General features: G+C 38.1%; 1 protein-coding gene across 10 annotated transcripts; it reads right to left on the bottom strand.

Annotated features, from left to right (window-relative positions):
- Positions 1-27,943, bottom strand: CF2H8orf89 (chromosome F2 C8orf89 homolog). 10 transcript variants are annotated; one of them, XM_049633259.1, is made up of 7 exons: positions 27,858-27,943; positions 10,924-11,087; positions 8,995-9,136; positions 6,876-6,969; positions 5,352-5,409; positions 2,980-3,015; positions 1-311 (listed from the first exon to the last, which is right to left on the bottom strand). In XM_049633259.1, the coding sequence occupies exons 2-7, from the start codon at positions 11,045-11,047 to the stop codon at positions 163-165; spliced, it is 603 nt and encodes a 200-aa protein (XP_049489216.1). In that variant the 5' UTR covers positions 11,048-11,087; positions 27,858-27,943; the 3' UTR covers positions 1-162. The 10 variants fall into 10 exon arrangements, with proteins under 10 accessions (XP_049489216.1, XP_049489217.1, XP_049489221.1 ...); XM_049633260.1 differs by having other exon boundaries at positions 10,924-11,090; positions 27,858-27,936; XM_049633264.1 differs by lacking the exon at positions 27,858-27,943 and adding an exon at positions 27,150-27,475 and having other exon boundaries at positions 10,924-11,090.
- Between the last annotated feature and the right edge of the window lie 5 nt (positions 27,944-27,948).

Raw genomic sequence — 27,948 nt, 5'->3', positions numbered from 1 at the left:
CAAACAATTCTGTATATTACATAAAATATTTATTTCCTATTTACATTTCCATTTTTATGTAAATCATTGCACATCATATCACAGATCAAAAAAAGAAAAAGGAGGGAAAAATATATAAACCCTACATATCAGTGAAGAAAGCATCATACCACGTGATATTTATCAGCAGTCTCGCAGGTCTCGTTTCTTGCCCTTTTTTGATCTTCTAGTAGTTTCCTGACGAATGGTATCATACTCCAATATGGCCATTTTGGAAAGTCTCTGTAAGAATTGAGATGGTGCTCCAGCAAGAGGATCGCTGAAACCAGAACCTGTAAAGAAAAAGAAATCAGCTATTAAAGTTAAGTTAGTGCATGGAATGCTATGCTCTAAACTATCTCTTTCTCTAAATAAATAAATAAATAAATAAATAAACAAACTCTTTCTCAAATGACCATTAAACACTACTAGTTTTTGATATATCACATTCTTTGAATTAGAAATAGAAAGTGTTTACCTTCTAAAGTGAGTGTGATATTACATCATCTCAAAAAATATTTAACTAAAACAACCTATATGTTTGTATTTAATCATATAAAACTAAATCTGAGTCTGCACTTCTTTTTTTTAATGTTTATTTATTTTGAGAGAGACAGCATGCATGCATGTGTACAAGCAGGAAAGAGGCAGAGAGAGGGGGGGCAGAGGGAAAATCCCAAATAGGCTCTGCGCTGTCAGCACAGAACCCAACATGGGGCTTGATCCCATGACCATGAGATCATGACCTGAGCCAAAATCAAGAGTCAGACACTTAACTGACTGAGTCACCCAGGTACTCCCTGACTATGTATTTCTTAAAACATGGGATGGCTGTGGAATTTATTCCAAAGCAAAAGGCACAATCTCCATAAATAATTAACTTGTTTCATAACTTATATGCTCATCAAGTTATTTTCTCCAAATATGCTGTTTCTCATAAATGCTAGGTTTAGTAAAATAGTAAAATTGTAAAGTAAAATAATCATTCACTAACTGAACAGCATTACTCAAGCTTCTATTATAGAGTGGTAGTAATAATAGTAATAGATAACATATATTGAATGATCTCTCTGGGCCAAGTACTTTACATTTATTTCATCCATGCAACACTATAAAATAGGTAACTAGTAGTATCTTGGACCACAGATATAAAAAGAAGATTTACCAAGGCTAAAAAATTTGCCAAGGGCAAAGGATTTGAACCCAGATTCATCATAATCAAACTTCCTATGCAAATACTACCTATTGCTCTAAATATGTAACTATGTATAAATACTTCTATTACAAAACATATAAAACTTTGAAAATATAAGATTCAAACTGTTTTAAATTTTTTTTTCAACATTTTGTATTTATTTTTGGGACAGAGAGAGACAGAGCATGAACGGGGGAGGGGCAGAGAGAGAGGGAGACACAGAATCGGAAACAGGCTCCAGGCTCCGAGCCATCAGCCCAGAGCCTGACGCGGGGCTCGAACTCACGGACCGCGAGATCGTGACCTGGCTGAAGTCGGACGCTTAACCGACTGCGCCACCCAGGCGCCCCTCAAACTGTTTTAAAATACTACTATTTAATTTCAAATGGTCACGTATCAGAAAAACTATCTACAGTTCTCCAGTATGGTTGTTATTTTTGGTTTGGTTTGTTATTTGAGTGTATAACATAAGTAGAAAGTTCAGAGAGAGACAAAGAGATAGAGGGGAAGAATATGATCAGGATACCGTTATTAGCAGTACAATGAACCTGACACTTAGAAAAACACTCTGGTGGAGTGCCTGGGTGGCTCAGTCAGTTAAGCCTCCAACTCTTGATTCCAGCTCAGGTCATGATCTCACGGTTTGTGAGTTCAAGCCCCACGTCCAGCTCTGCATTGACAGCACAGAGTCTGCTTGGGATTCTCTGTCTCCCTGTCTCTCTGCCCCTCCCCTGCTTGCTCTCTATCTCTTTCTCAAAATAAATAAGCATTAAAAGAAAAACTTCTGGCTACAAATGCACTATATTCTAGACCATAAGCAAATGTCAAAAAATTTCAAAATTGCAGTTAAGTTGAAAGTTGTCAATAATAAGATAAATTTTAAATTCTCAAATACTTAGAAATTTATACATACATTCTAGATTATTCATCAGTCAAAAAAGAAATCAAAATAAACATTAAAATATCTGTAACTAAATAATAAAATATTACAAAACTTGTGCAATGCAACAGAAGTTATACATGCAGAGGTTTAAACCCAAAATCTCTATGTCAGAAAAGAAGGCTTGAAAATTAATAAGCTAGATATAAGATATACATTAGGAGAATAATAAACCCAAAGAACATGGAAGACAAAAGCTAATACAGGAAAGAGAAGAAATCAACGAAGTAGAAAACAAATTTACAATAAGAAAGAGTTTTTAGATAAGTTCTTGATTGAAGAGACTAATAAAAGAGAAAAGTCTCATAAGAGCAATCAAAAAAATGCAGAAGGCACAAAGAAATAACATTAAAAAAGAGGAAAAGGTTGGGGATGCTTGGGTGGCTCAGTCGGTTAAGCATTTGACTTTGGCTCAAATCATGATCTCCTGGTTTGTGAGTTTGAGGTCTGCAACAGGCTCTGTGCTGACAGCTCAGAGCCTGGAGCTTGTTTCAGATTCTGTGTCTCCCTCTCTCTATGCTCCTCCCTGGCTCGTGCTGTGTCTTGCACTATCTCTCTCAAAAATAAATAAACATTAAGAAAAGAAAAAGAGGAACAGGTAAAGCATGTGACTCTTGATCTCAGGATTGTAGTTGTGAGCCCCATATTGGATGCAGAGATTACTTATAAATAAAATCTTAAAAAAATAATAATAAAAATAAAAATAAATAAAAATAAAATCTTAAAAAAAAGAGATAGATAGTACAGATAGAATAAAAACTAAATTTGTGCCAATGTATCTGAAAAATTCTATACAATGCAAAAAATTTTAGAAAATATAACTTACCAAAATTGATTGAAGAATTAGAATGCCTTATAAATCCTAAAATTAAAATGATTGGATCAATATTAAAATAATAATTCTTGCCTTGCAGTCTATTTTGTTTGATATTAGTGTACCTACACAATTCTTTTTATTAGTGTTTGCATGGCTTATATTTTTCCATCCTTGCACTTTTGATCCTTCTTGCCCTTAAATTTAAGGTATGCCTCTTGTAAGCAACATATAGTTATTTTTCTCAGTCTGATACTTTGTTCTTTCATTGAAATATCTAGTCTGCTTATATCTAATGTAATTGTTGTTATGTTTAACTTTAAATCTTCTATCTCACTAGTTGTTTTCTATTTGTCCTGTGTTTTATGTTCCTTTTTTCCTCCTTTCTTGTCCTCTTTTGAAATGATCAAGTATTTTCTTGTTATTTATCATATTTCCCCTTTCTATTATTAGCTTGTTACTTGTATTATTTTATTGTTCTTTTAGTGGTTACCAGATTATCACGTCTCTTTGATATATTACAATCTACTTTGTTATTTCACCATTTTCCAGATAATGCAAGTATCTTACAATATTTTAACTCCACATATGCCCCTCCTACCTCTGTGCTACTATTGTCAAGTATATTATTTCTACATATATTTTTAAACTTCGTAACACTACCGCTACCGCTTTTCATTCTTTCCCAAGTTGTACTTTCATTTTGTATCATTACTCCATTAATATTTTTTAGTGAAGCTCTGCAGAAAAGAAATTCTTTCAACTTCTATCTGAATGAAAATGTATTTGTTTCACTTTTACTTTTAAAAATATTTTCACTGAATTGAATACAATTCAAGTTTGGCAGTTACTCTCTTTTACCACTTGAAAATGCCATTCCACTGTCTTCTTGCTTCCATTGTCTACATTTAAAAAGTCAGTTGTGTGTCTTACCATTGCTCCTTTGAAAGTAACATTTGTTTTTTCTCTTTTGGGTTTTTTGTTTTGTTTTGTTTTGTTTTAATTCAGTCTTTTTCTTATGATGTGCCTACCTGTGGTTTTCTTTGTTTCTATCCTGCTGAGGATTCATAGAACTTCTTGTATCTGTGCCTTTGTATTTTTCATCAATTTGGGAACTTATCAGTCAGTATGTAAATAGTGTTTCTGTCCTACTCTCTCTCCTCTTATTCTGGAATTAGAATTACACACATGTAAAGCAGGTTTACCTTGTCACATAATGACTTGCACACTCTGTTCAGTATTATGTTTTTTCTCCCTTCACTTTAACTGGGTATTTTCTAATGACCTTTCATCTTACTAATCCTATGATGTTGTTTTCCACTTTTCCCCCAACTTTAATGCAGTATATTTGACAAATAGAAATTGTATATATTTAAGGTATAAAACATGATGACTTGATATACATATACATTGTTACATGATTACCACAATTAAGTTAATTAACACGTCCATCACCTCTCATAGTTACCTTTTCTGGAAGGAGATGAGAACACTTGAGATCTACTACCTTAGCAGATTTCAGTCTACATTACAGTATTATTAACTACAGTTACTAGGCTATACATTAGATCCCCAGAACTTATTCATCTCAGAGCTGTAATTTTGTATCAACATCTCCCCATTTGCCCCAGCCCCAAACCCTGGTAACCACCATTTTATTCCATATACTTGAGCTTTTTTTTTCCCCCCTTGAGATTCCACATATAAGCGATTGATTCCAGTAAGAAAAAAGTTCCATGCAACATTTGTCTTTTTCTGTCTGGCTTATTTCACTAAGCATGATGCCCTCTGGATTTAACCATTTTGTCACAACAAATAGGATTTCCTTTTTTACAGCTATATAATACAGGTATTCCCCAGCCTTTCAAAAGTTCATACTAAGCCACTTCACTTTTATGAAACACTGACATTAGTACCTGTTTTTGCTAACTGAAAGAAGTCCAATAAAGATTTTCACTTTTATTTTAAAAAGGTAAAAACAGAAATAGCATTCAGTGTTTGCTTTGCAGCGAGCCATTTTGGAGGCAACATGCACCCTTAACAGTGAGAGTGGCATCATCAAGTTCCTTCCTGGGGAACTACACTCAGTGTCTCAGCATCACATTGCCACAGCTTTGAAAAATTTCAAAAGCCAGAAACTCAAATGCTATGCAGGCTATGCCATGGCCCACATGAGAGATGGTGAGAGCCTATCCCAGGGTCCTGAGATAATAAAGGTATGTGCACATGGGACATAGCATCCACTAAGTTTACAAAATAGACAAAGCTTAAAAGAAGCATTAACAGAACAAAGCAATTAAATCAGTGGAAAGAAAGGAAGTTAAAAATATAAACATTAGACAACCTATTACATGTAGTAGGAGAAAAAAAATGAGCCAACTTACCCTTTGGTTTCTCCTGAATTGGTACTACAGTGCATGTCTCCTTAGTCTTCCTTGTCCTAAAATTATATATTTTCAAAAAATAAGTTTATATAAATCCACAGTACACTAATTTCTTAAAAAATTTTTAATGTTTACTTATTTTTGAGAGAGAGAGAGAGAGAGAGAGAGAGAGCGAGCATGCACAAACAGGGAGGGGGAGAGAGGGAGGGAGACAGAGGATAGGAAGCAGGTCCTGTGCTGACAACAAACAATCAGATGTGGGGCTTGAACTCATGACTTCAGTCAAAGTTGGACCCTTACACTTAACCGACTGAGCCACCCAGACGTCCCAGAGTACACTAATTTAAAATACGTAGTAAGAGATAAGAAGTTGTCTCACTTGGTGAAAGACATCACATGGAAAATGAATAAACATTAAAGAAGGCGAATTCATTCTATTGTAACTAATCCAATCAGAAGCAGATACGAACCAACTCAATCCGTCCGTTTTTGTTAATAAATTTTACCAGTAGGTAAGTGTTATATCTAACTTTTCCCGTAGTTATCTTATTTTTTTAAGTTTATTAATTATTTGTTTATTTTGAGAGAAATAGAGACAGCGCAAGTTGGGGAGGGGCAGAGAGGGAGAGAGAGGATCCCAAGCAGACTCCACACTCAGTGTGGATCCCCAGGCGGGGCTTGAACCCACAAAGCTATGAGATCATGAACTGAGCCGAAACTAAGGGTCGGATGCTTAACCAACTGAGCCAGCCAGGCTCCCCTATTTATCTTACTTTTATCTAAACTTTATCTAATCATGATTCAGGGAATGCTAAGAGGAAGGTAGTCAAGATTAGATTAAGAGAGTATCTAGATATGCCAAACATCAACTATCACTTATTTGTGCACATTTTACCTATTAATCACCATAAAATCTGAATTTTATCTTAATTAACTTTTGTTCCTACTGGAACAGACCTGCATAACAAGTGGGTTATTAGAGGAAGTGTGTCATGATTGAATCTGCTGTGGGGGAGATAATCCATGTGAACTGCAAACTTCCTGTAACTATATTAAACTTTAGAAGTCAGCCAGAACTTTTAGATGCCCTTTACCTCTAGGATTACCGCTATCAGTTATATTACCAGAATGTGCCTTGAAAGTCACTGAAAATGTATGATTATAATTAAAGAAATTTGAAAACACAAACTTTTATCCACATTTTAAAAACAAATGTAGGGGCGCCTGGGTGGCGCAGTCGGTTAAGCGTCCGACTTCAGCCCGGTCACGATCTCGCGGTCAGTGAGTTCGAGCCCCGCGTCAGGCTCTGGGCTGATGGCTCGGAGCCTGGAGCCTGTTTCCGATTCTGTGTCTCCCTCTCTCTCTGCCCCTCCCCCGTTCATGCTCTGTCTCTCTCTGTCCCAAAAATAAATAAAAAACGTTAAAAAAAAAATTTTAAAACCAAATGTTCACAAATATTCATATGGAGGGAAACAAGGTGTTAAGGGGTTGTACACAAGACAAAGAAAAATGAGTTACTTTCCTGCTTTGCCACGGTTGTTCCCTCACAGGACACTGTGCAATATGCAGAGGAGAATAAAATACTTGCAGGCAACTCGACAGGTTGTCACCAGAAGGGCTAAAATAAAGACACTTGTTTCAAAGACAGTGAAGAGAACTAACATTTACGTTTGCCAAGCACTTCATAAACATTACGGCACGAAGCCACCATTCTTGTACTTCGTATATGAAGGATACTTGTCATAGCATGAATTTAATATATTGAAATGATCTCTCACTGACTACATAAATTCACACTTGAGTCCATGTAAAATGGTGAGGAGTCATTGCACAGACAGCTAAATCGCAAATGGGAAGAAAAAAAAGCTGAAATAGAGTGAAAACAGTAGGAAGTAAAATGAAGACTTAAAATTAAGAGGTAATTGGGCTAATACAAGGAGTGCTTTCGGGGCTTCCAGTTTCTTAAAGATGGATCATATGCATTGGAAGAAGGGTAACAAGACTGGTCTGTACCAAGAAAAGTCCATTGCCAGAGGCAGTCCTACACCCTCCTCAAAGGGCCCTGGGGCTCCCGATGAAAATGACAAGAGTGAGGTGAATGTTAGGGACACAGGTGTGTCAGTAAAGATGGAAACTCACTGTCCTTAAGCAGGTATTTTACTCATGTTTCCAAAAGCCTCTCTCCTTTCTATCCCTGCCATTCCTCCTCTTTTCCCATTATCTACTCCACTAGCAGCTTACTCTTTCTCTTCCACTATCCCTCAATCTGCCTTATTGCATCATTGACTCATGGAAGAAAGAGTAATTTTGCTTTTAATATTTTTATAGCTTGGAAACCCGCCCTCAGATAATATTAAAAATGATGAGAAAGGCTTCATGTATGCTGTTGTTCATTGTGATATTACTTAGGAAACCAAAAAGTCAAAGCAACTTGTAAGTACAATGATAGGAAATGGTTAAATAAACCATGGATCTATCAGTGGGATATAATGTAGCCAGTAAGGACTGTCTGAAGATTATGCACTGACCTGAAAAAGTGAATATATGTGATAATAAGTTAAAAAGGCAGAGTAAAAAATTGTAAGTACACTAAAATCACAGCTAAAATAAAAGTCCATGAAAATGAGGAAGAAAAGAGAACCAACACTCGATAATAAAAATGGATATGTGAGGATAGGCATATTATCAAAGCATTGTTTTTCTTTTTCCAAATTTTCTTCAAAGTTCTTATTTGTTTTCATAATTTCATAAATAATGCACAACTTTTCATTTTTAGCATATTGTAGTTCTCCATTTATATGACCAAAATTTATTTCAAGAGTAATTAGCAAGAACAATAACACTAGTGGAAAGCTCAAGAAATATATTCTAAGACTTCGATATTTGTGTGCTACGTATAACTAGCTGACTTTAAAGCACACTATAGCAGGAAGAGAATATGAAAACATAAATTTTCCCGTAAAGAGAGTAACAACACAGACGACTATAAATGCTTCGTCTTTTTCAGGCTGGCAGAGTGAACAAGTACTAGACGTGCAATAAATACCTGATGAATAAATACATAAACCAAAGCAGCAACAAAATAGAGTACGAGACTGTCTTACTATAGATCCCTTTGGAGAAAGGGGTTTTCTTTTAATGGTATGTCAGTCAGTCTGATTTATAAAAAGGAAGGCAATTATGATAATGTTTTTAAACGCCAATATTCAAAGTGGGTGGGACTTTTCTGGCTGACAAACTCCATTCTGATAGTCAGTGCAGGGTTTTCATTAGGCTGACATCTCATTTAGAATCTCCCCTCACACTACATCAGTCAAACTAGAAACAAAATATTGCAAAGAGTTCATTTATTTTCATTGTGAAAAATCCCAATATTCTCATAGGCAATCTATTCTAGGGCAACAAATACTTTCAAAAGGATTTCCTTAAATCCTTTCAGGCAATGTCACTTGAAAACTGAGAAAAGTGCCTACTTGTCAAACTGAGTAAAACTGCTACCTTAGATTTAAAAAATGAAGTCTTTTATGAAAAAAAAATATTAGTGGGCAAGAAAGAATTAAATTCACTAGCCAGGAAACCTCTACATTTAGCTGTTACTACAAAAAAATGTCAAATGAAAGAGAATTGAGTAGAAATGGTGTACCTGACTGGAGGCATCTCGGTATCAGTATCCAGCAGTCTTGGATGAACTTCCAGTGGACTTGAACTTACACTTTTTTGGCACCTTTGCAGTCCTGGTAAATATGGCATTTTGACACATTCTTTGAGCTCTTCTAGACCAAATGCTGTGGTGTATTCAAATTAAAAATAGTATCATAAACAACTATATTTCTTCATGAAATGTCTTCTTTTGTGACATACTAAAACACATAATACAATATACTAAATCAGTCATTAAGTAGAGAAAAATAAAGCTACTGTAATTTATCTAGTGTCTTTCCCAAGAGAATACCTTTTAACTCCTACTATAGGGACTGTAGGGAAGAGATGATTAAGGGGCTGATTAAGAAGTAGAATAAGGAAAAAGGACAGCTTCATGGATCTCCCAGTCGTCACTGTCCCCTGCCTCATTATTTTATATAATTATAATTTCCAGAATATTAGAGACATTTATGTTGAAATAGAGTTTAAAAGCACTTTTAAGACTCTTATATTACCTGCTATTTTAAGTCTTTCTACCTTCCTGCTTTTATGTAAAGTAAGAGGTATAAATACATGATTATTGAGCTAGCAATGACAGATAAATGAATTTTACTTCAGGCATTGATTTTAATTTTCTCTCTGCAAAATTTCATACCAAATCTAGGAACACTAACACTGAAGCATCAAGATTGCTTCTCCTATTGACCTCACATAAAATTGGACAAAGACACTGTCAAATTATTAAAACAAAACAAAACACAATTTCAAAATGAAGGCAATGAATGGAAAAAAAACAGATTAAGAAATTAAAGGTTCGGGTGATCTTTAAATTAAATGTTGAGAATTGGTTTTTAAACTTCCCCTCTCTCTTTTCTTGTTTTAAGCGGGGGGGGGGTGGGGGGGGCGGGGTGGGGGGGGGCAGAGAGAGCGGGAAAGAGAGTCCCAAGCAGGCTCCACGCTCAATGCAGACCTTGATGCGGGGCTTGATCCCTTGACCCTGAGATCATAACCTGAGCTAAAATCAGGAGCCGGACACTTAACTGATGAGCCACCCAGATGCCCCTTAAGCTTTCCCTACTAAGTAAGTCTAGCACAGGAATAAAAATAGTATCTAATGGGACTGGAGTTATATTAAATGTTCCAAATGCTATTTTGCAACGTTTGATATTTTCTCATTTGGAAAAAAAAAAAAATTGCTTCTCCTGATCAAAAAACATACAAATTTTCTTTTCAGCAATTAGATTTGGGTATAAAAGGGCAGATAAACTAAAGTATCTTTAATGGGAATCTAGTGAAAACGTTGAAGAAATAGAGCAACACATTCAAAACCAGGAGTGATGAAATGGGTTGGGGAGTTTGAATTTTGTGATTTTGAAGAAATACATCTCTACTTATAAAGCTGAAGACAGAATTCAGGATAAATAAGATAATATAACTTGAAATATAAATTAAAATTAAGCTATTAATACATTCATACACATATCAAAAGTCCTCAAATCAGTCTTTATCGAGCATCTATAGAATATAAGATACTTTCCATATAACTCACACAAAAACCAAAGTTTTGGTTAGAATTACTAATACAAAAAGGTGCTGTCAAAGATTTGGGTTTCTTAAAACATAAAAACCAACTTGAGGTGCTTAAAAACAAACACAATTTAGGAAAAGTAGAATGACTCAATGGAGATATTACTGCACTGATATCAAGAGAAGTAGTTCTTCAAAATTTGCTTCCATCATGATTACAGAATTACATTAAGTAAATTAATTCTAATTTGCTTCCATTTTTATTTTCCATAAGCTCAGGATATTATCCTGACATAAATGTTACAAAAATTATGTCTCTCGACTGCTTAAAAAAATACAGTGTAAATTGAAGGCACTATTGCTATATTTTCTTCAGCAAAATAATTGTAAAAAAACAAGTTACCTTTCTTCATTTTTTGTGTTTCCAAAACTGCTTTCCTCCAACTACTCTCAAACAGAAAACAGTCAAGGGAATTTCTGGTGACATTAGAAGTATCAAATTTGATTTCAGGGGATAACACTGGCATTGTTTCTTCTTCTTTCAGCAGTGTTGATGAAAGTGAGATGCTGCTTCAGATACAGGACACAAAATACAAAAAAAAAAAAAAAGTATTGCAGAGATAAATACTCTTTCTAATTTGTTTTCCATCATGCAGAGTAAATACTAACATAGACTTACATGAAAAGTTCACTTATAACATGTAAATACATATTCTTGGGATTTTAAAGTAAGAGGCCTTTAATAATGTAGCTAAAACAGATGTAGGAGTCCTTTAAAACATTTTAATGAATTCTTTCAAATCCTAGGTCACAGATATTTAGCAACATAAAAAAAACTGAAGTCCAATGGCAAGTTATTGTGTACAAGACAATAAAATGCTTAGGACTCTCTCAAATATATTACCATTATACACAATAACCAAGTGGTACTTATCTCTGGGATGCAAGGATGGTTCAACACCCCAAAATTAATGTGATATACCACTTTAATAGAATAAAGGATAAAAAAAAAATCACATGATCATCTCAATAGATGCAGAAAAAGCATTTGATAAAATTCCACACTCTTTCATGATAAAATCTCAACAAACTAGTAATAGAGAGAAATTAGGTCAACATTATAAAGGCTATACATGAAAAGTCCACAATTAATGTCACAATCAATGGTGAAGAATCAAGAGCTTTTCCTCTAAGGTAAGGAATAAGGCAAGGATGACCACTCTTACCACTTCTATTCAACTATAAGTAATAGCCAGAGTAATCAGGGAAAAAAAGGAATCTAGACTGGAAAAGAAGTAAAACCATCCCTATATACAGATGACAGAAACCCTAAAGACTCCACCAAAAAATGATAGAACAAATAAAGGAATTCAACAAAGTTGCAGGATACAAAATCAATAAACAAAAATCACTTGCACTTTTATACACTGACAATAAACTATCTGAAAAGGAAATTAGGAAAACAACCAAATTTACAATAGCATCAGAAAGAAAAAAATACTTAGGAATAAACTTAACCAAGGAGAGAACAACTTATACACTGAAAAACACTGATGAAAAATTAAAGACAAAAACAAATGGAAAGACATCCCCCATGTTTACAAACTGGAACTTAATTTTGTCCAAATAACCATACTACCCAAAATGATCAACAGATTCAATGCAATTGAAATCCCAATGCATTTTTTACATAAATAGTAAAACAAGTCAAAAATTCATATGGCTTCACAAAGGACCCTAGATAGCCAAAACAATCTTGGAAAGAAGATCAAGCTGGAGGCATCAAACTTCCTAATTGCAAAATATATCACAAAGCTAAAGTAATTAAAACAATATGGTACTGTTAGAAAAAACAGACCACGGGAAGAATAGAATCCAGAAATAAATCGACATGTATACAGTCAGCTGATCTTTGACAAGGATACCAAGGGGTACACAATAAGGAAAAGGCAATGTCTTCAACAAATGTCATTGGAAAAACTAGATATCCACATGCAAAAGAATGAAACTGAACCCTTACCTTACACCATGTACAAAAATCAACTCAAAATGGATTAAAGACTTAAACCTAAGACCTAAAACTGTAAAACTCCTGTAAGAAAACATAGGGGAAAATCTTCATGACATTGATCTTGCAAGGATTTTATGGATATAACACCAAAGACCCAGGAAATAAAAGCAAAAAATAGATAAGTGGGACCTACATAAAACTAAAAAGCTCCTGCATAGCAAAGGAAACAATCAACAGAGTGAAAAGGAAACCTCTGGAGAAAAACATTAGGAAGAAAATATTTGCAAATCACATATCTGATAAGGGGCTAATATCCAAAATATATAACTCCAAAGCAAAACAAAACAAAACAAAACTAATAACCTTGGTTAAAAATGGGCTTGGACTTGAATAGACATTTCTTCAAAGAAGACATACAAATGGCCAAAAGGTATATGAAAAGATGCTCAATGTCATTAACCATCAGGGCAATGCAAATCAAAAGCACAGTGAGATACCAACTAACACCTATTATGATAGCTACTAGAAAAAAATTGTTTAATGTTTATTTATTTTAAGAGAGAGAGAGAGAGAGTGAGTGCTAGCAGGGGAGGGGAACAGAAAAAGAGGGAGAGAACGCCAAGCAGGCTCCACACTGTCAGCACAGAGCCTGATGTGGGGCTTGATCCCATGACCCTCGAGATCATGACCTGAGCTGAAGTCAAGAGTCAGACACTTTACCGAATGAGCCACCCAGGCGCCCTAAAAAAATTTTCTTAAAGACAGGTATTGATGAGGATGTAGAGAAATTGGAACTGTTGTCCACTATTGGTGGAAATGCAAAATGGTGCAGCCACTATGGAAAAGAGTATGGAGGTTCCTCAAAAAGTAAAAGTAGAACTACCCTAGGATCCAGCAATCCCACTTCTGGGTATTAACCCAAAATAACTGAAATCAGAATATCGAAGAGATACCGGCACTCCCATACTCACTGTTGGCACTCTTTACAATGGCCAAGATGTGAAAACAATCTAAAAATCCATCAACACCTGAATGAATAAAGAAAATGTGGTGTATATATATATATATATACACATACATACATATATGTATATATATATATGTATATGTATATATATACATATACATATACATATACATATATATATACACAATGAGATATTAATCAGCCACAGAAAAAGAACAAAATCTTGAAATATGTAACAACATGATGAACCTTGAGGACATTCTGCTGAGTGAAATAAGCCAATCATAGAAAGACAAATACTGCAAGATTCCACTTATATGAGGTATCTAAAATAGTCAAACTCATAGAAGTACAGAATGGTAGTTTCCAGGGGTTGGGGGGAGGAGAAAATGGGGAGCTGCTAATTAGTGGGTATAAAGTTTCGATTATGCAAGATGAGTAAATTCTAGAGATCTGCTGTTCAACATTGTACCTATATACAACAATACTGTATTTTACACTTAAAAATATGTTAAGAGGGTAAATCTTATGTTACCACAAAAAAATTAAAATGTTAAAAAATATATGTAAGTAATAAATCACTGAATTCTACTCCTGAAACCAATATTGCGCTGTATGTTAACTAAAATTTTAATCAAAAAAAAATTTTTTAAATGACAAATATGGAGTAAATTATAATTTTCAAAGTCTTAAAAGACTCTTAGAATCACAATCCATACTCTATTCTAAGTCCTTCTTTCTCCTTTTACTTGTAAAGGTGAAAATGACCAGAGAGTTTTCTTTCAGCCTCAAGCCAGACCCTCCTTCTCTTCTTAGTAACCTCTCTATCAGGACAGAAGAAACAACCAGAGACTAACAATTAAATGCCTCTTGGGGTATTTTTCAAACCAGGTTAAGAGAAAACTTTCTTAACATGGAGTATTTTTAAAAAGGTTCACACAATGAATACAAGAGGGTTCATCATACTATTATCTCTACAGTTTTTTGTCTATGTTTGAAATTTTCCATAATTAGAAGGAGTAAAAAAGCCCACAGGTGCAAGAATGTACAACTTAAGGAATGTGCTGGGAAACACACACACACACACACACACACACACACACATTTTTGATCTGATGTTTCCTCAAAACATAACCAACTATAGTGGAGGGAGAAAAATTGAGGTTACTTTATAAGTCTTAAAAAATAAAAAAGGAGTGGGGCACCTGAATGGTTCAGCTGGTTGAGCATCCAACTCTTGATTTCGGCTCAGGTCATAATCTCACAGTTCGTGGGTTTGAGCCCTGTGTCTGCCGGCAAGGAGCCTGCATGGGATTCTCTCCCTCTCTCTCTGCCCCTCCCCTGCTTGTGTACACGTTCTTTCTCTCTCTCAAAATAAATAAACTTTTAAAAAAATTAAAAAATAAAAAGGGCTGATAGAAAAACCTCACAGAGAAAGAGATTTTTTAATTAGGTTCTAGGGCAGACCATAAAAACTCAAAACAAATGCTTTTGCAAATTAATGGTAAGGAGACCCAGGATTGAGATAAACTAACTGTTTAAAACAGCTACAAAACAATTACTATATTTTCAAGGCACCTCAAAACATGGTTGTGTTTAAACATTTTTTTTGTATTAAAAATATTCCAAATATTTTTTTAAATTAAGATTATCTTTTTATCACCTAGCTTAGAACTAGAAGGACATGTTAATTAAATGTTTGTTCATTATTCATTATTTATTCATCTATTCATTCATTTATGACAATCCTATGTCAGGCACCAGATAAGGTCTCTGTTCTGAAGCTTAGTAAGGGGAGACAGACATTAAATGAGCAAAGAAATTAATAAAGTTTATTTTAGATAAAATACAACTAAAGTATAGCTGATTCTTATTATTCACAATAGTTATGTCCTATAAAGTTGCCATAAACGCTAAAGTAGCAGATATACCACTGCTCCTAGAGGAAATATGAAATTAGGTTCCTGTGAGCCTCTGGTTACAACATTTTTATCAACTGACCAATACTACTTCTTTGTAGTGTGTTTCTGTTTAAAGATATACCTTATTTAATATATATTGTTGAGTCATTAACATCAGACCCATGGCCAACAGCAGTATAACTCATGCCTGAAGGAAGCTTATCTAACACATGTATTTCCTCCATAAGACACAGCATCATCTTCTTGTGCTTAGGAACACCAGACAGAACTTCAGCACTACACTTCTAGCAAAATCACCAAAAAAAGCACAAACATGTGAAAACACATGGCACTAAATAGATAGTGAAAAGGACATTTCCTTACAGTATGAACACGGTAACAAGAAGGCGGACTATGATCTTGTTCGACCTCAGTGGCAAAGTGTATGTCAGGCAACCCAAATTTTTTACAACTCTGCACATGTCCGCAAGTGACTAGGAATGCACCACAACTACTGATTTCCGAATTACAAATAAATTTTAACGAGTAGGTGAATTAGCAAATACAGAATCCATGAATATTAAGGATTGACTATATAGTTCATCATGGCAATGTGCCAAGGGGAAGGAAGTACTTTGGACTGGGTAGCTAAGGAAGACCGTATAGATGAGGTGGTCTTGAGCAGAGATCCAAACGGACCAGAAGCAGAGATATTCAGAGAAAACGTAAGGAGGGAGAGAATTCTCCGCAAAGAGAACAGTGAGTGCAAAGAGCCCAAAGCCAGAATAAGGTTGGCATGTTCTAAAGGAGAAAAAGATCAATTTCTATGCTGTCCAATAGAGTAGCCACTAGCCATATGTGGCTATTGAGCGCTTGAAATGTGGCTAGTCAGAAGTGAGATGTACTGGAAGTGTGAAATACACAGCAGATTTCAAAGACTTTGAATGGAAAAAAAAAGAATGTAAACCATCTCATTAATCATTTTTATTTTGATTTTATGTTGATAATATATGGATATGTTGAATCAAGTAAAATAGATTATTTAAATTAATTTCACCTGTCTCTTTTCACCTTTGTAATGTGGCTTCTAGAAAATTTTAAATTACATATATGGCTTACAACAAAGAGGGGAATAAGATAAGGCTGGAGAGAGAGCAGGTATCAGATATTTTGTGGCTTTATACATCATAAAGAGTTTGGATTTTATTCTAGGTGCACTGAAAATCCATCAAAAAGTTTTGAGTGGGAAAGAAAATATATTGGTGTTGGGTAAAAAGTAAATCTCAAGTTAAAAGGCGCATAAGGGGTGCTGTGGAAACACAAAGGGAGTAGTTAATTCTCAGGAAAGGCTTTGAGGAGATGACCCTTAAGCTAAGTCTTAAGCCAAATCCAGGTCAGGGGGAGTGGGTCAGGGCACTCTAGAGTGTCACTGCTGGGTGATGACACAGGGGTATCAAAAAGAGTGCTCTATACAAGGAATGCAAGCAGTTAAGTATGGCCAGAGTGACAATGTCTTCCTTGACATTCTTCAAAGAATCCTAAATCTGTATCTTCAGGCCTCTCTTCTGAGCAATAGGCACATATAAATGACTACTTATTAGATATTTTCCCTCAAAATATGTTAACCCCATCAAAATCTGTTTCCTTCAGTATTACCTAACATAGTACATGACATTGCCATCCTTTGATGGCACAAAGTAGAAAGCTGGTAGGCAACAGCGACAACCTCTCTTTTCTCCTAAATCTAGTCATTCAAAACCCATTAGTAGTGAAGGCCTAAACCAAAGAAACAGCAGACTGAAAGCCAAGCTGGGTAGAGGTGAATGAGGTGACATCCAGAGGACCTGGGGACTCTATATGACTGGTACTATTCACAAAGTTAGGAAGATGGGGTGAGGAACCAGTGTGAGTGAGAAGAGAAATTCACTTGTGCATAAAATGAGTTTGAGGTGCCTGTGTGACATTCACAGCAGGGGATATCCAGAGGTAGGAGTGAGGTTAGCCAAGACATTCAGTTTGGTAGGCATCAGCACAGGTAGAGCCTTGAGAACAGATCAAGCTGTCCAGGGTGAGTGGAGTGTACAAGTGAAGAGTTATGAAGAATAAGAGCAAGTCCAAGGCAACTAATATTTGAAAGACAGAAGAAGAATCTGTTGACCATAGAGAAGACCAAAAAGGACTGGCAAAAGAGAAGAACCAAGTAAGGGGTGCCAATAAAAACCAAAGGCAAAGAGAGTTTTAAGAAAAAGGAAGTGGTGGGATGCCTGGGTGGCTCAGTTGGTTAAGTGATTGACTCTTGACTTTGGCTCAGGTCATGATGTCACAGTTCATGAGTTCAAGCCCCACGTCAGGCTACGCACTGGCAGTGTGGAGCCTGCTTGGGATTCTCTCTCCTTCTCCCTCTCTGCCCCTCCTGTGGTCTCTCTCTCTCTCTCAAGAATGAATGAATGAATGAATGAATGAATGAATGAATGAATGAATAAACTTTAAAAATAAAAAAAGGAGGGGCGCCTGGGTGGCTCAGTCAGTTGGGCGTCCAACTTCAGTTCAGGGCATGATCTCACAGTCCGTGAGTTCGAGCCCCGCGTCGGGCTCTCTGCTGACAGCTCAGAGCCTGGAGCCTGCTTTGGATTCTGTGTCTCCCTCTCTCCCTGCCCCTTCCCTGCTCATGCTCTGTCTCTCTCTGTCTCAAAAATAAATTTAAAAAAACATTTAAAAAAAATAAAATAAAATAAAAAAGGAAAAGAAAAGGAAGTGATGACCAATTTCATCAGAGAGCAACATACTGCCAAAAGAGCTGTATTTAAACGTGAGAGACTCTTGAGCATGAGTATAGTCCTCTAAGGATAAAGACAATCAAAAAGGAGAGATTGAAAATACAAAAGAGGAAAAGAACTAATGAAGCATTATCCTGGAGGAGATGGGGGAGTGAGAATCAAAAATATCTGCCTTTTACAATCAAAGATTTTTAAAAAATGTTTCTATTAAACAACAGCAGGCAGAATAAGGAAACAGTGCAAAAAAAACAAGAATACATATAAGTTTGCCAGTGCTTCCATAACAAAGTACCACAGACTGGGTGGTTTCAACAACAGAGATTTAGGGTCTCACAGTTCCAGAGGCTGGAAGTTCAAAATCAGTGTCGATAGGGTTGGGTTGCTCTAAGGGCTGTGAGTAAAAGATCTGTCCCAGGCCTTTCTCCTCAGCTTGTAGAAGGCTGTCCTCTCCCTTTGTCTTCACGTCACCTTCCCACTATACATGTCTTGTGTCCAAATTACCCCTTTTTATAAGGGCACTGGTCATACTAGGTTAGGGCCCACTCTAATGACTTCATATTAACTTGATCACCTCTGTAAAGATCCTATCTCCAAATAAGGTCACATTCGGAGGTTGAGTTAGGACTTTGACATATGAATTTGGGGTGGGGGACAAAATTCAATACATAACACTACATCATAGCCTATATAAAATATGTGTTGGAGACAACTTTTAAAATTCTATTAAGTAGACATAAAAATTTATTCACTCCCTCAAAACCAGTTTCTAAAAATCAAAAAAAGGATAATATACTACAATTGAGATCTTCACAATTCTACAATACAGTAATAACTGTTGACATTCTTGGTAACATTTGAGGGAGAAAAATACTCTGAAAAGTCTTCTGTATCAAAGACAACAGTAAGTTCAGTAACATGTTGGTATTAAATGCATTTGCCATACACTAATCCTTTAAAAATTGGAAACCCATAGTAGTCACCTGTACTATTCAGTCTTCAAATGATAGAAAATCCAAAATATGTGCTTAAACAAAAGATTTTTCCTCAGATAAAAGCCTGGCCAGACACCTAAGCTTTGGTGCCAAGATATCAGGGACCCCCATACACTTCTATCTTACTGCTCCAATGCCCTCAATATATAGTATCTACTTTATAGTTCAAGATAGCTGGTTGAGTAAATGAACACTTATACTGGTGCTGATGGGAACCAGGATTTTTAGAGTGGGAGAAAAAGATACAGACTTATCATCAATAAAATTAAGCAAAAACCCTGAAGTCCCAACTACGAATTGGAAGTATAAGACTTTCATCTAAAAAAGAAAAAAGACAAAAAAACTGTTTTCTGTCTCTGTCCACTAAACCTAATAGTTAAAATGTGACTTAAAAAACCCATAAATACAAAAACGCTGATTTGAAGGGGCACACGCACCCCAATGTTTATAGCAGGATTATCAACAATAGCCAAAGCATGGAAAAGAGCCCAAATGTCCATCGACAGATGAACAGATAAAGAAGATTTATTATATATATACAATGGAATATTACTGGTGATCAAAAAGAATGAAATCTTGCCATTTGCAACAATATGGATGGAACTAGAGTGTACCATGCTGAGGGAAATAAGTCAGAAAAGACAAATATATGATTTCACTCATATGTGGAATTTAAGAAACAAAACAGATGAACATACGGGAAGGAAAGCAAAAACAATATAAAAACAGAGGAAGACAAACTGTAAGAGACTCTTAAATACAGAGAACAAACGGTTGCTGGCAGGGTGTTGGGTGGGGGGATGGGCTAAATGGGTGATGGACATTAAGAAGGACACTTGTTGGGATGAGCACTGGGTGTTGTATGTGAGTGATGAATCACTAAATTCTACTCCTGAAATCATTATTATACTATATATTAACTAACTTGGATTTAAATTAAAAACAATTTTTTTCTTAAGCCACAGACAACCAGGGCCTCTTGAAGAAATAGCTGATTCCAGGTCTGTGGAAGGAAATGTACAAGACGAGCCTAGAACATACTGCCATTCCAGAGACCTAGTAATCTATCAATGAAGATTATAATCATTAGTCATCAACCTAAAAAGGTTCCCCACCGACCAAAAATGAGAATTATAAGCGTGGATAAGAATATTAACTGCAATGAACCTAAATATATTAAATATGTATAATACACACATGTATAGGCTTATCTTCTTTTATTGTTCTTTGCTTTATTATACTTCACAGATAATTGTTTTTTTTACAAATTGAAGGTGTGTGCCAACCCTGAGTGAAGCAATTCTATTGGTGCCATTTTTCTGACAGCAACTTACTTACAATACATCCCATCCACCTATATAATCCCTATTCCTGTCATCTCTTCCTGGATAGGGAAAAATATTTATTTTATTATTAAACTTTCCATGCCTCAGTCTCCCTACCTAGGGAACTAATAAGCTCTACCTTACAGAGTTATTGTGAAGTTTAAAGGTAATTTTAAAAAAGCATCTAGCTAAATGCCTAGTATGCTGCTTTACTTCTCAAAAACGAACCTTCAGTTCAGACTGCAGTAAAGGTGTCTTTATATGCAGAAACATGTGATGGCTGCTATTATTATCATAATTATCATGATTATTATCATAGGCCAAGAATCAAGTAATGGCTGGGTACGAGAGGTACAGCTTGACTCAACACCTCTTCCTCTCTTCCTCTTTTCCTTTCGGGGTAAAGCTGTAACCCTAGACCTCTCCTCTTTTTCTTCATACTGTCCTGTTCTTGCCTTATGGTTTCCATGCCTTCGTCTCCTTGAATATTACAAATTTAACTATTTTCCCATGATGTTCTATTCAGTTTGGTGGTTTACATCTCCCATTTCCTGCATCTGCCAAGTCTCCTTCTTTGGGGCTTATTTCCTTATATAATTTGTAAACTTTGTGAGCTCATCTTTAAAGAGATTGCTATTTATAGGAGTCTAGTATTCCCTGAGCTATGAGAACTTTGCTATACAGAGTTTTCCATTAGTCTCTGTCTCGCCCTGGGTTTTGGAGGTGCCAGACCAGTTAATATGTCAATTTCCTGGACTGTGGTCTCTGAAGCATGTGGTAATGTGACACCAGACACCAGACTTGAGCTGTGTGGGTATGAAGCTGTGCAGAGTCTATGTGCAGGGTTTAACAGTGAACTCTTTTTCTGCCATAGTTCAAATGGATGGCAAACTTCCTTGTAACCTCCTCAGGCCAATGAGGGGGCATTTTTGTAGTTATCATCTCAGTGTCTGTACCAGGTTGAATTTTTCAAAGAAGGATGCACTAAAACATGTCTATTCCTACATGTTCTTCCTTCAATGTGATAGTGACATTCCTCCTTCAAGAGGTGAGGTCTGTGTTCCCCCTCCCTGAAACTAACTTTGTGAGTCAATAAAGTATAGTAGAAGTGACTCTGCATGATTTCCAAGGCTAGGGCATAAAAGGTCATAGAACTTTCGCTGGCTCTCTCTTGGGATATTCACCTTTGAAATCCAGCCACCATTTTGTGAGGAAGCCGGGTGACAAGAAGAAGCCACCATATAAGGTTGCAGCTGACATGCACAGCTAAGGTCTCAGTCCACAGCCAGCATCAACCATCAGACATGGGAATGAATGAGCCTGCAGGTGATTCTAGCCCCAAGCTTTCAATTCTTCCATCTGAGGCCCCAGACATCATGAAGCAGAGCCAAGCTGTCCCTGCTGTGCACTGTCCGAATTCCTGACCCACAGAATCCCTGAGCACAATAAATGGTTGTTTTCCACGACTAAGTTTTGGAGAAATTTGTGATGCAGTCATAGTAACTGGAACAGTACTCCTTTGTGACTTCCAGCTTTCGGCAGATGCTCAACAGTGGCTTCCTATGTGAGCATTCCTTCATTTGTGGCACCTGGGGATTTCCTTCCCATGGTCTCTAGCTCAGCTACATTTCCATAAATTATCTTATTATATTTTACCCAGCATTGGAAATATACTGAAATACAATGGAGTCCCTTCCCTGTCAGCTCATTCTGCCACACTGCTCAGAAGTTCCCATAACTTTTCAAATGAGGACATAAAAACACTGATGAATTTGATTTCTTTTATATATAAAGATACTTAAAAATAAAAAAGGGGTGTCTGGGTGGCTCAGTTGGTTAAGCGTCCAACTTTGGCAGGGTTTAACAGCGAACTCTTTTCCTGCCATAGTTCAAGTGGATGGCACCAATTGGAACCAACCGGCTCAGGTCATGATCTTGCAGTTTGTGAGTTTGAGCCCCGCGTCGGGCTCGGTGCTGACAGCTTGCAGCCTGGAGCCTGCTGCAGATTCTGTGTCTCTGTCTCTTTACCCCTCCCCTACTCAGGCACCATCTCTCTCTCCCTCTGTCTCTTAAATAAAAACCAAATATTTTTTCAATTTAAAAAAAAAGAAAAAAGAGAAAAAGAAAATGACCCTATAGAAAATGTATTTACTGGGGCGCCTGGGTGGCGCAGTCGGTTAAGCGTCCGACTTCAGCCAGGTCACGATCTCGCGGTCCGTGAGTTCGAGCCCCGCGTCAGGCTCCGGGCTGATGGCTCGGAGCCTGGAGCCTGTTTCCGATTCTGTGTCTCCCTCTCTCTCTGCCCTCCCCCGTTCATGCTCTGTCTCTCTCTGTCCCAAAAATAAATAAAAAAAAAAAAAAAAAAAAAAAAAAAACGTTGAAAAAAAAGAAAATGTATTTACTAAAGAACAGATAGTTCATTTCAGAAAAAAAAAAAAAATACAAATGGTCAATAAAAGTTCACTAGTTCTCAAATAAAAGCAAAATAATATAATGAGCTACGGCTTCTGCCAATCAAAATGGCAAGGAGTTTTCTCTAATAGTAGACAATGTAAGATGGGGCTCAAGGAAAACAGGTGGTCTCATAAAGTTTCAGTGTATGTATGGGTATAATACTTCCAGAAAGCAATCTAGCAACACATATGTCCTTATAATCTTACATACTTTTGGCCCAGCTACTCCACTTCCAAGTATTTATCCTAAAGGAAGCATCATTGATATATACAAATATTTATCTTCAAGGATGTCAAATCCTGCATTTTTTATAATAGAAAAGAAAAAAGGCTGAAAACAACCCAAGCATCAAAGGGCAGATGGTAAGACTATCTTTATTTTTAGCTTTGTTTAAAGCAAAATATTTATCAAGTGAACATTAAGACAAGTTGTGGATTCAGTGAGAAAGCTAGTTATTTATTTATCCACAATGCCAGTCATTGTTCTAGGAGCTAAAATATGAAAATGATGAAGACGCAAAAGCGTATAGCATGTTGGGGGGAACAAAGTAAACAAGCAGCTATAGTTCATTACGATAAACATTTCTTTTTAAGTTTATTTATTTATCTTGAGAGAGAAAGAGAGTGTGTGGGAGGGGCAGAGAGAGAGAGAGAAAGAGGGAGAGAGAGAATCCCAAGCAGGCTCTGCTCTGTCAGCACCGAGCCCCACGCAGGGCTTGAAATCCCGAACTGTGAGATCATGACCTGAGCTGAGATCAAGAGTCAGACACTCAACCGACTGAGCTACCCAGGTGCCCCCATGATGATAAATCCTGATGATAAAGCTGTGTTTCATTTCTGTGGTACAACAGAGAGCATTTGCTAACCTAACCAGATTGGGAAAGTGGGAGCCTTGCTTTTGTTTTGAGCGAGGGATGGTCAAGCGCAGTCCCACGGGTTTTCCTAAGTAGAAATTGTGACACAGAAGGTGGAATGTCTACTAAAACTCTTGCTCCTCCAGAGAATAGAGTTGTTTCTGAGAAATGGCTACCTCCCTGTGATCAGAACTTGAGTGGGTGTAATGTGTAATACTCTCTGCAAGAAGCTTTTAAGAAGCAGGTCCGCTTTCTCCGTACTTTCTCCCTTCCCTCCTGCTGACTGCAGTGACATAATAGGGAAGTATTAATAAATGGTAGAGTCTGGGTCCTGCAACCAATTGGAAGAAAGCTGCCTGCTGACCAGGAATACCTGCCTTGGAATTGCTAGGTGAGCAAGAATAAACTTTTGCATGTTAAGTCACTAAAACGTTGAGGTCTGTTTGTCATCATATCTAGCAACAGAGTAATACCTGCCCAAGTGTGACGATATTAGTTCACTTATTCAAATATACTAAGCATGTACTATGTGCGAATCAATATGCCATGTGCATGACAAATACGAAGATGAACTAAATAGAGATTCTGCCTTCACAGAAGTTCCAATCCAAAAGGAAAAACAGTAGCCACTCATACAACTGTAAGAGAAGGCAAAGTGTGACATTACAGCCTGAGGGGAGATAGCTATCTCACATCAGGAGGGTTAAAAGAAGGCAGATATTATTTTCACATAGAAGTTCCAAAAAGACTTGGAAAAGCTAGAAAATGACATTCAGATAGAATTTAGACAGGCAGAAATGTTGGTATGGGCATTCCAGGAAAAGATATAGATGTGAAAGATGCCCTGGAGAACAGAGGGGGTTCAGATAGGGGTGCTGTGAGAGATAAAGAAATGGCAGATTGGAGAGATCACAGACGAATCTGAATGCCAGCCAATGTGGTTTGCACTTCCTTCTTTGAGCAACAGGAAGGCACTGGTGGGGTTTTGAACAGAGGTGCGGCAAATTCACAGCTAAGCTTTAGGAAGATTGATCTGGCAGAGACTGGATCTAAGTTAAGAGGTTACTATACTAAAAAGAGGCCAGAGGGCTCACATTAGAGTAGCAACAGTGAGAACACAAATTGATTGAGTTTAGGAGGTTCAGCAAAGACAAAAGAGTCAAAGATGACTGAGACTGTGAACTTGGGTGACTAAGAGAATTATGAATTACATGCAAAGAGAAATTGCTAGTCTGGGGGTGGAGAGCAACAGAGAGCTCAGTTTTAGATAAAAGGAGTGCGGGACATCCAGGTTGAGCTATGGAAACTGGATCTAAATTGTAGGAATTGAGGACTGTAGCTTTGGTTGGGAGAAGAAATTTTAAGAGTTATCTGTTCACCTAGTAAGAATTAAGGCCAGAGACTGGATTAAAGTTGCCAAAGAAGACTTGAGAGGGAGAAGAAAGCCAGACTTCCTTAAAATGTACACAAACGAGGAAGATAAAGAAAAGGCTGAGAGGTGATTGGAGAGGCAGACAATACAGAGAAACGAGAATCATCGAAAGCACTGCACCGTGTCCAATTCTATAGGAGTTGGGAGCGGAAAGAGCTGCTAATAACACTGTAGCACCAAAAGCACGATCTCATTTAATCTTCAAATAACCCGATGAAACACAATTCTCCGGTCAGTTACTGACCAGGAATTCATACCCAACAAAGAACACATTTTATTTAATTGGAGTAAAATGAGTCTGGATGCTAATCTTGATTCTGCCCTTCAATGGCTGCATAACTATAGGGTCATGAAGAAAATAACAGTGCCTCAGATTCTCATAGGGTTAGTGAGAATTAAATTTCAAAATGCATGTAAAGTTTTCAGCACAGTGCTGGACATGTGATAAACATTCAACAAGTGGAAACTATGTTTTTAATTTTTTTTTAAATAATAATGAACACAGATTTTTCTCAACACGGTCTGTTGATGGAAATATAAATTAGTAAAGAGTTTTTGTAAGGCAAGATGCTACCAAAAATTTTTTACATACACACATCTGACCCAGCAATTCTGCTTCAAGGAATTCATTTTATAGAACTGTTCCCATGTATGGGAATGTTCACCGTTGCATTATTTGTAACAAGGAAAGATTGGAACCAATCTTAATGAGGAATGGTTACGTAAATTACAATACAATAAATTACATACGGATCACCTCTACCACATCAATGCAGACCTAAATAAACTGAGAGGAAAGGTATCTGCCACATGTTAAGTGAAAAGGACAACTTCTCAAAAGATATGATTCCAATGATGATAGAAAAAACAGATGCAAAAAGAGTAGAAAGATAAACACTAAAATAATTCTAAGAAGTCTTAGAAAGAAAGAAGGAAAAGGTAAAGAGGGCTTTCATCTCTAAGGCTATGTACTTCTGTTTGAATGACAACTACTAATGTGTTATAATGTAATTTCAAAAATGTAAGAACTTAAAAAAAGAAATGTCAGGAGTATGTTTGAAGAAATGCCGCCGGAAAGGGCCATTTAAATTCACCATTAGCAATGCAGATAAAAAGTCAAAGCAGGGCAGGAATTCTTGTGCTTCGCAGAGGACAATACCCTGAAAATGGTGGCCAAATTGCATTTCTTTGGACAGAGGCTTCCGTTTTCATGTTTAATGACCCCAAAAATGTTGTAGGGTAGAATGACCCATACAATAGAACAGGCTCTCTACACTGCACAATTTTTTCCTAGTATTTTTAACCCACGAAAAAAGTAACCCAACAACAAACTCCAGGTAAATCAGAAATGGCACAAAGCAAAATCGGCGGTGAAAACGGGGCCAGAGCTAAGACGCTGACCATCCCAAGCTCTGCTCCCCAGGGCGGGGTGCAAGAGGGAAAGTGAGGGAAGTACGGTGGCAGTCAAGGGCAGAGGGTAAACACATTCTCCCTCGCCCCGCTTCAGTTTAAATCCTGGGCGGGCTGGAGGGCCACCCTGTAAGGGCGTGTCCACTTGACGCACGGATGTCCACGCTACAGCCTGTGCGGAGCTTGAGGAGTGTGGACACGTACAGATCTGGCAGGCCTGTCCTCGGTGCCCGGGTTTCGTCCGGTCTCTCCGCTTCACCCGACCCCGCCCAGCAGCCTTGGTCCGGTCCTTCAGGCCCCGCATACCCGCCAGCTCCCCTCCAAGTGCGTCAAGAGAATCCCTGGAGTGACCCACGAGCCTCGCTGGGCTAGTTTCCCCTGCCCAGGAAGGGGCCTGACCAGCTGACCTCTTGGGCCCCCGCCTCCCCTTCAGCCCTGCCCCTGCAAGGTCCTCTGGCCCCCCGGAGCCCCTCGGCCGGGGCTCCCCCGGAGATCTCCCGCACTCACTGTCCCCGTAGATCCACCGCGGAGGGGCGGGGCTTCTTCGCGTGCCTGGACCTCGGCGGTGGTGCCCAGGTCTGAGGCTCCCGCGGCGGGGCCAAAGGGGGCAGCGGACAGCGCGGGAGCCAGCGACGGCCCCCAGCCGACCCGAGCCCCTGGCTCAACCCGGCCTGGGCGCGGAGCTGGCCGTGGCGGCGGGGCGGGGCGGGCGGCCCGTCGCTCTCAGGGGCGCGGCTCTCGGGGCGAACATGCTCGGCGGCCGGCAGCCCGGCGACGCTCCGGAGCGCGGCACGCCCGCCGCTCAGCCCCGCCCGGCCCGGCCTGCGGCTCCGGTGGCTGCAGCCCCGCCCGCCCGATGCATGCCGGTTGCCAGGCGCCAGGGGCTTCCGGCTGCCTCCCGCGCGAGGTCACCGGCCGCGGCCCCAGTAGCAGGGACCAACAGTTGGGGTGCCGCGCCAGGAAAGCACTTGGGCGGCTAGGAGGCCGCTAGGACTCACTCGACAACTACTATCGTTGCCACGGCCTTTGCAGTCACACCTGCAGGGGTGGGAGGGAGGGTGCTGAAACAAGGCCTGGTGTATAGGAGTCAGTGGTGGCACAAGGTCAGTGGGGCACGAAAAGTTGTGCCATGCATCGACAGGGTGGGTAGTGGGCGGCTGGACCAGGTTGGTGATACGCAGTTCCCTGGGTTGCATTTTTAAGATTCAAACTAACCAGGCTCTCCGGTGTATTGATGAGTCTGGAACTTTCAAACAGCCCAGCAATACTTGCCCAGCCCAATCTTAGGTTAAGTGACAGTCATCCC

Source organism: Panthera uncia, chromosome F2 (genome assembly GCF_023721935.1).
Source record: "Panthera uncia isolate 11264 chromosome F2, Puncia_PCG_1.0, whole genome shotgun sequence".
NCBI classification, from domain to species: Eukaryota; Metazoa; Chordata; class Mammalia; order Carnivora; family Felidae; genus Panthera; species Panthera uncia.
This window is presented reverse-complemented; position numbering and strand designations above follow the sequence as displayed.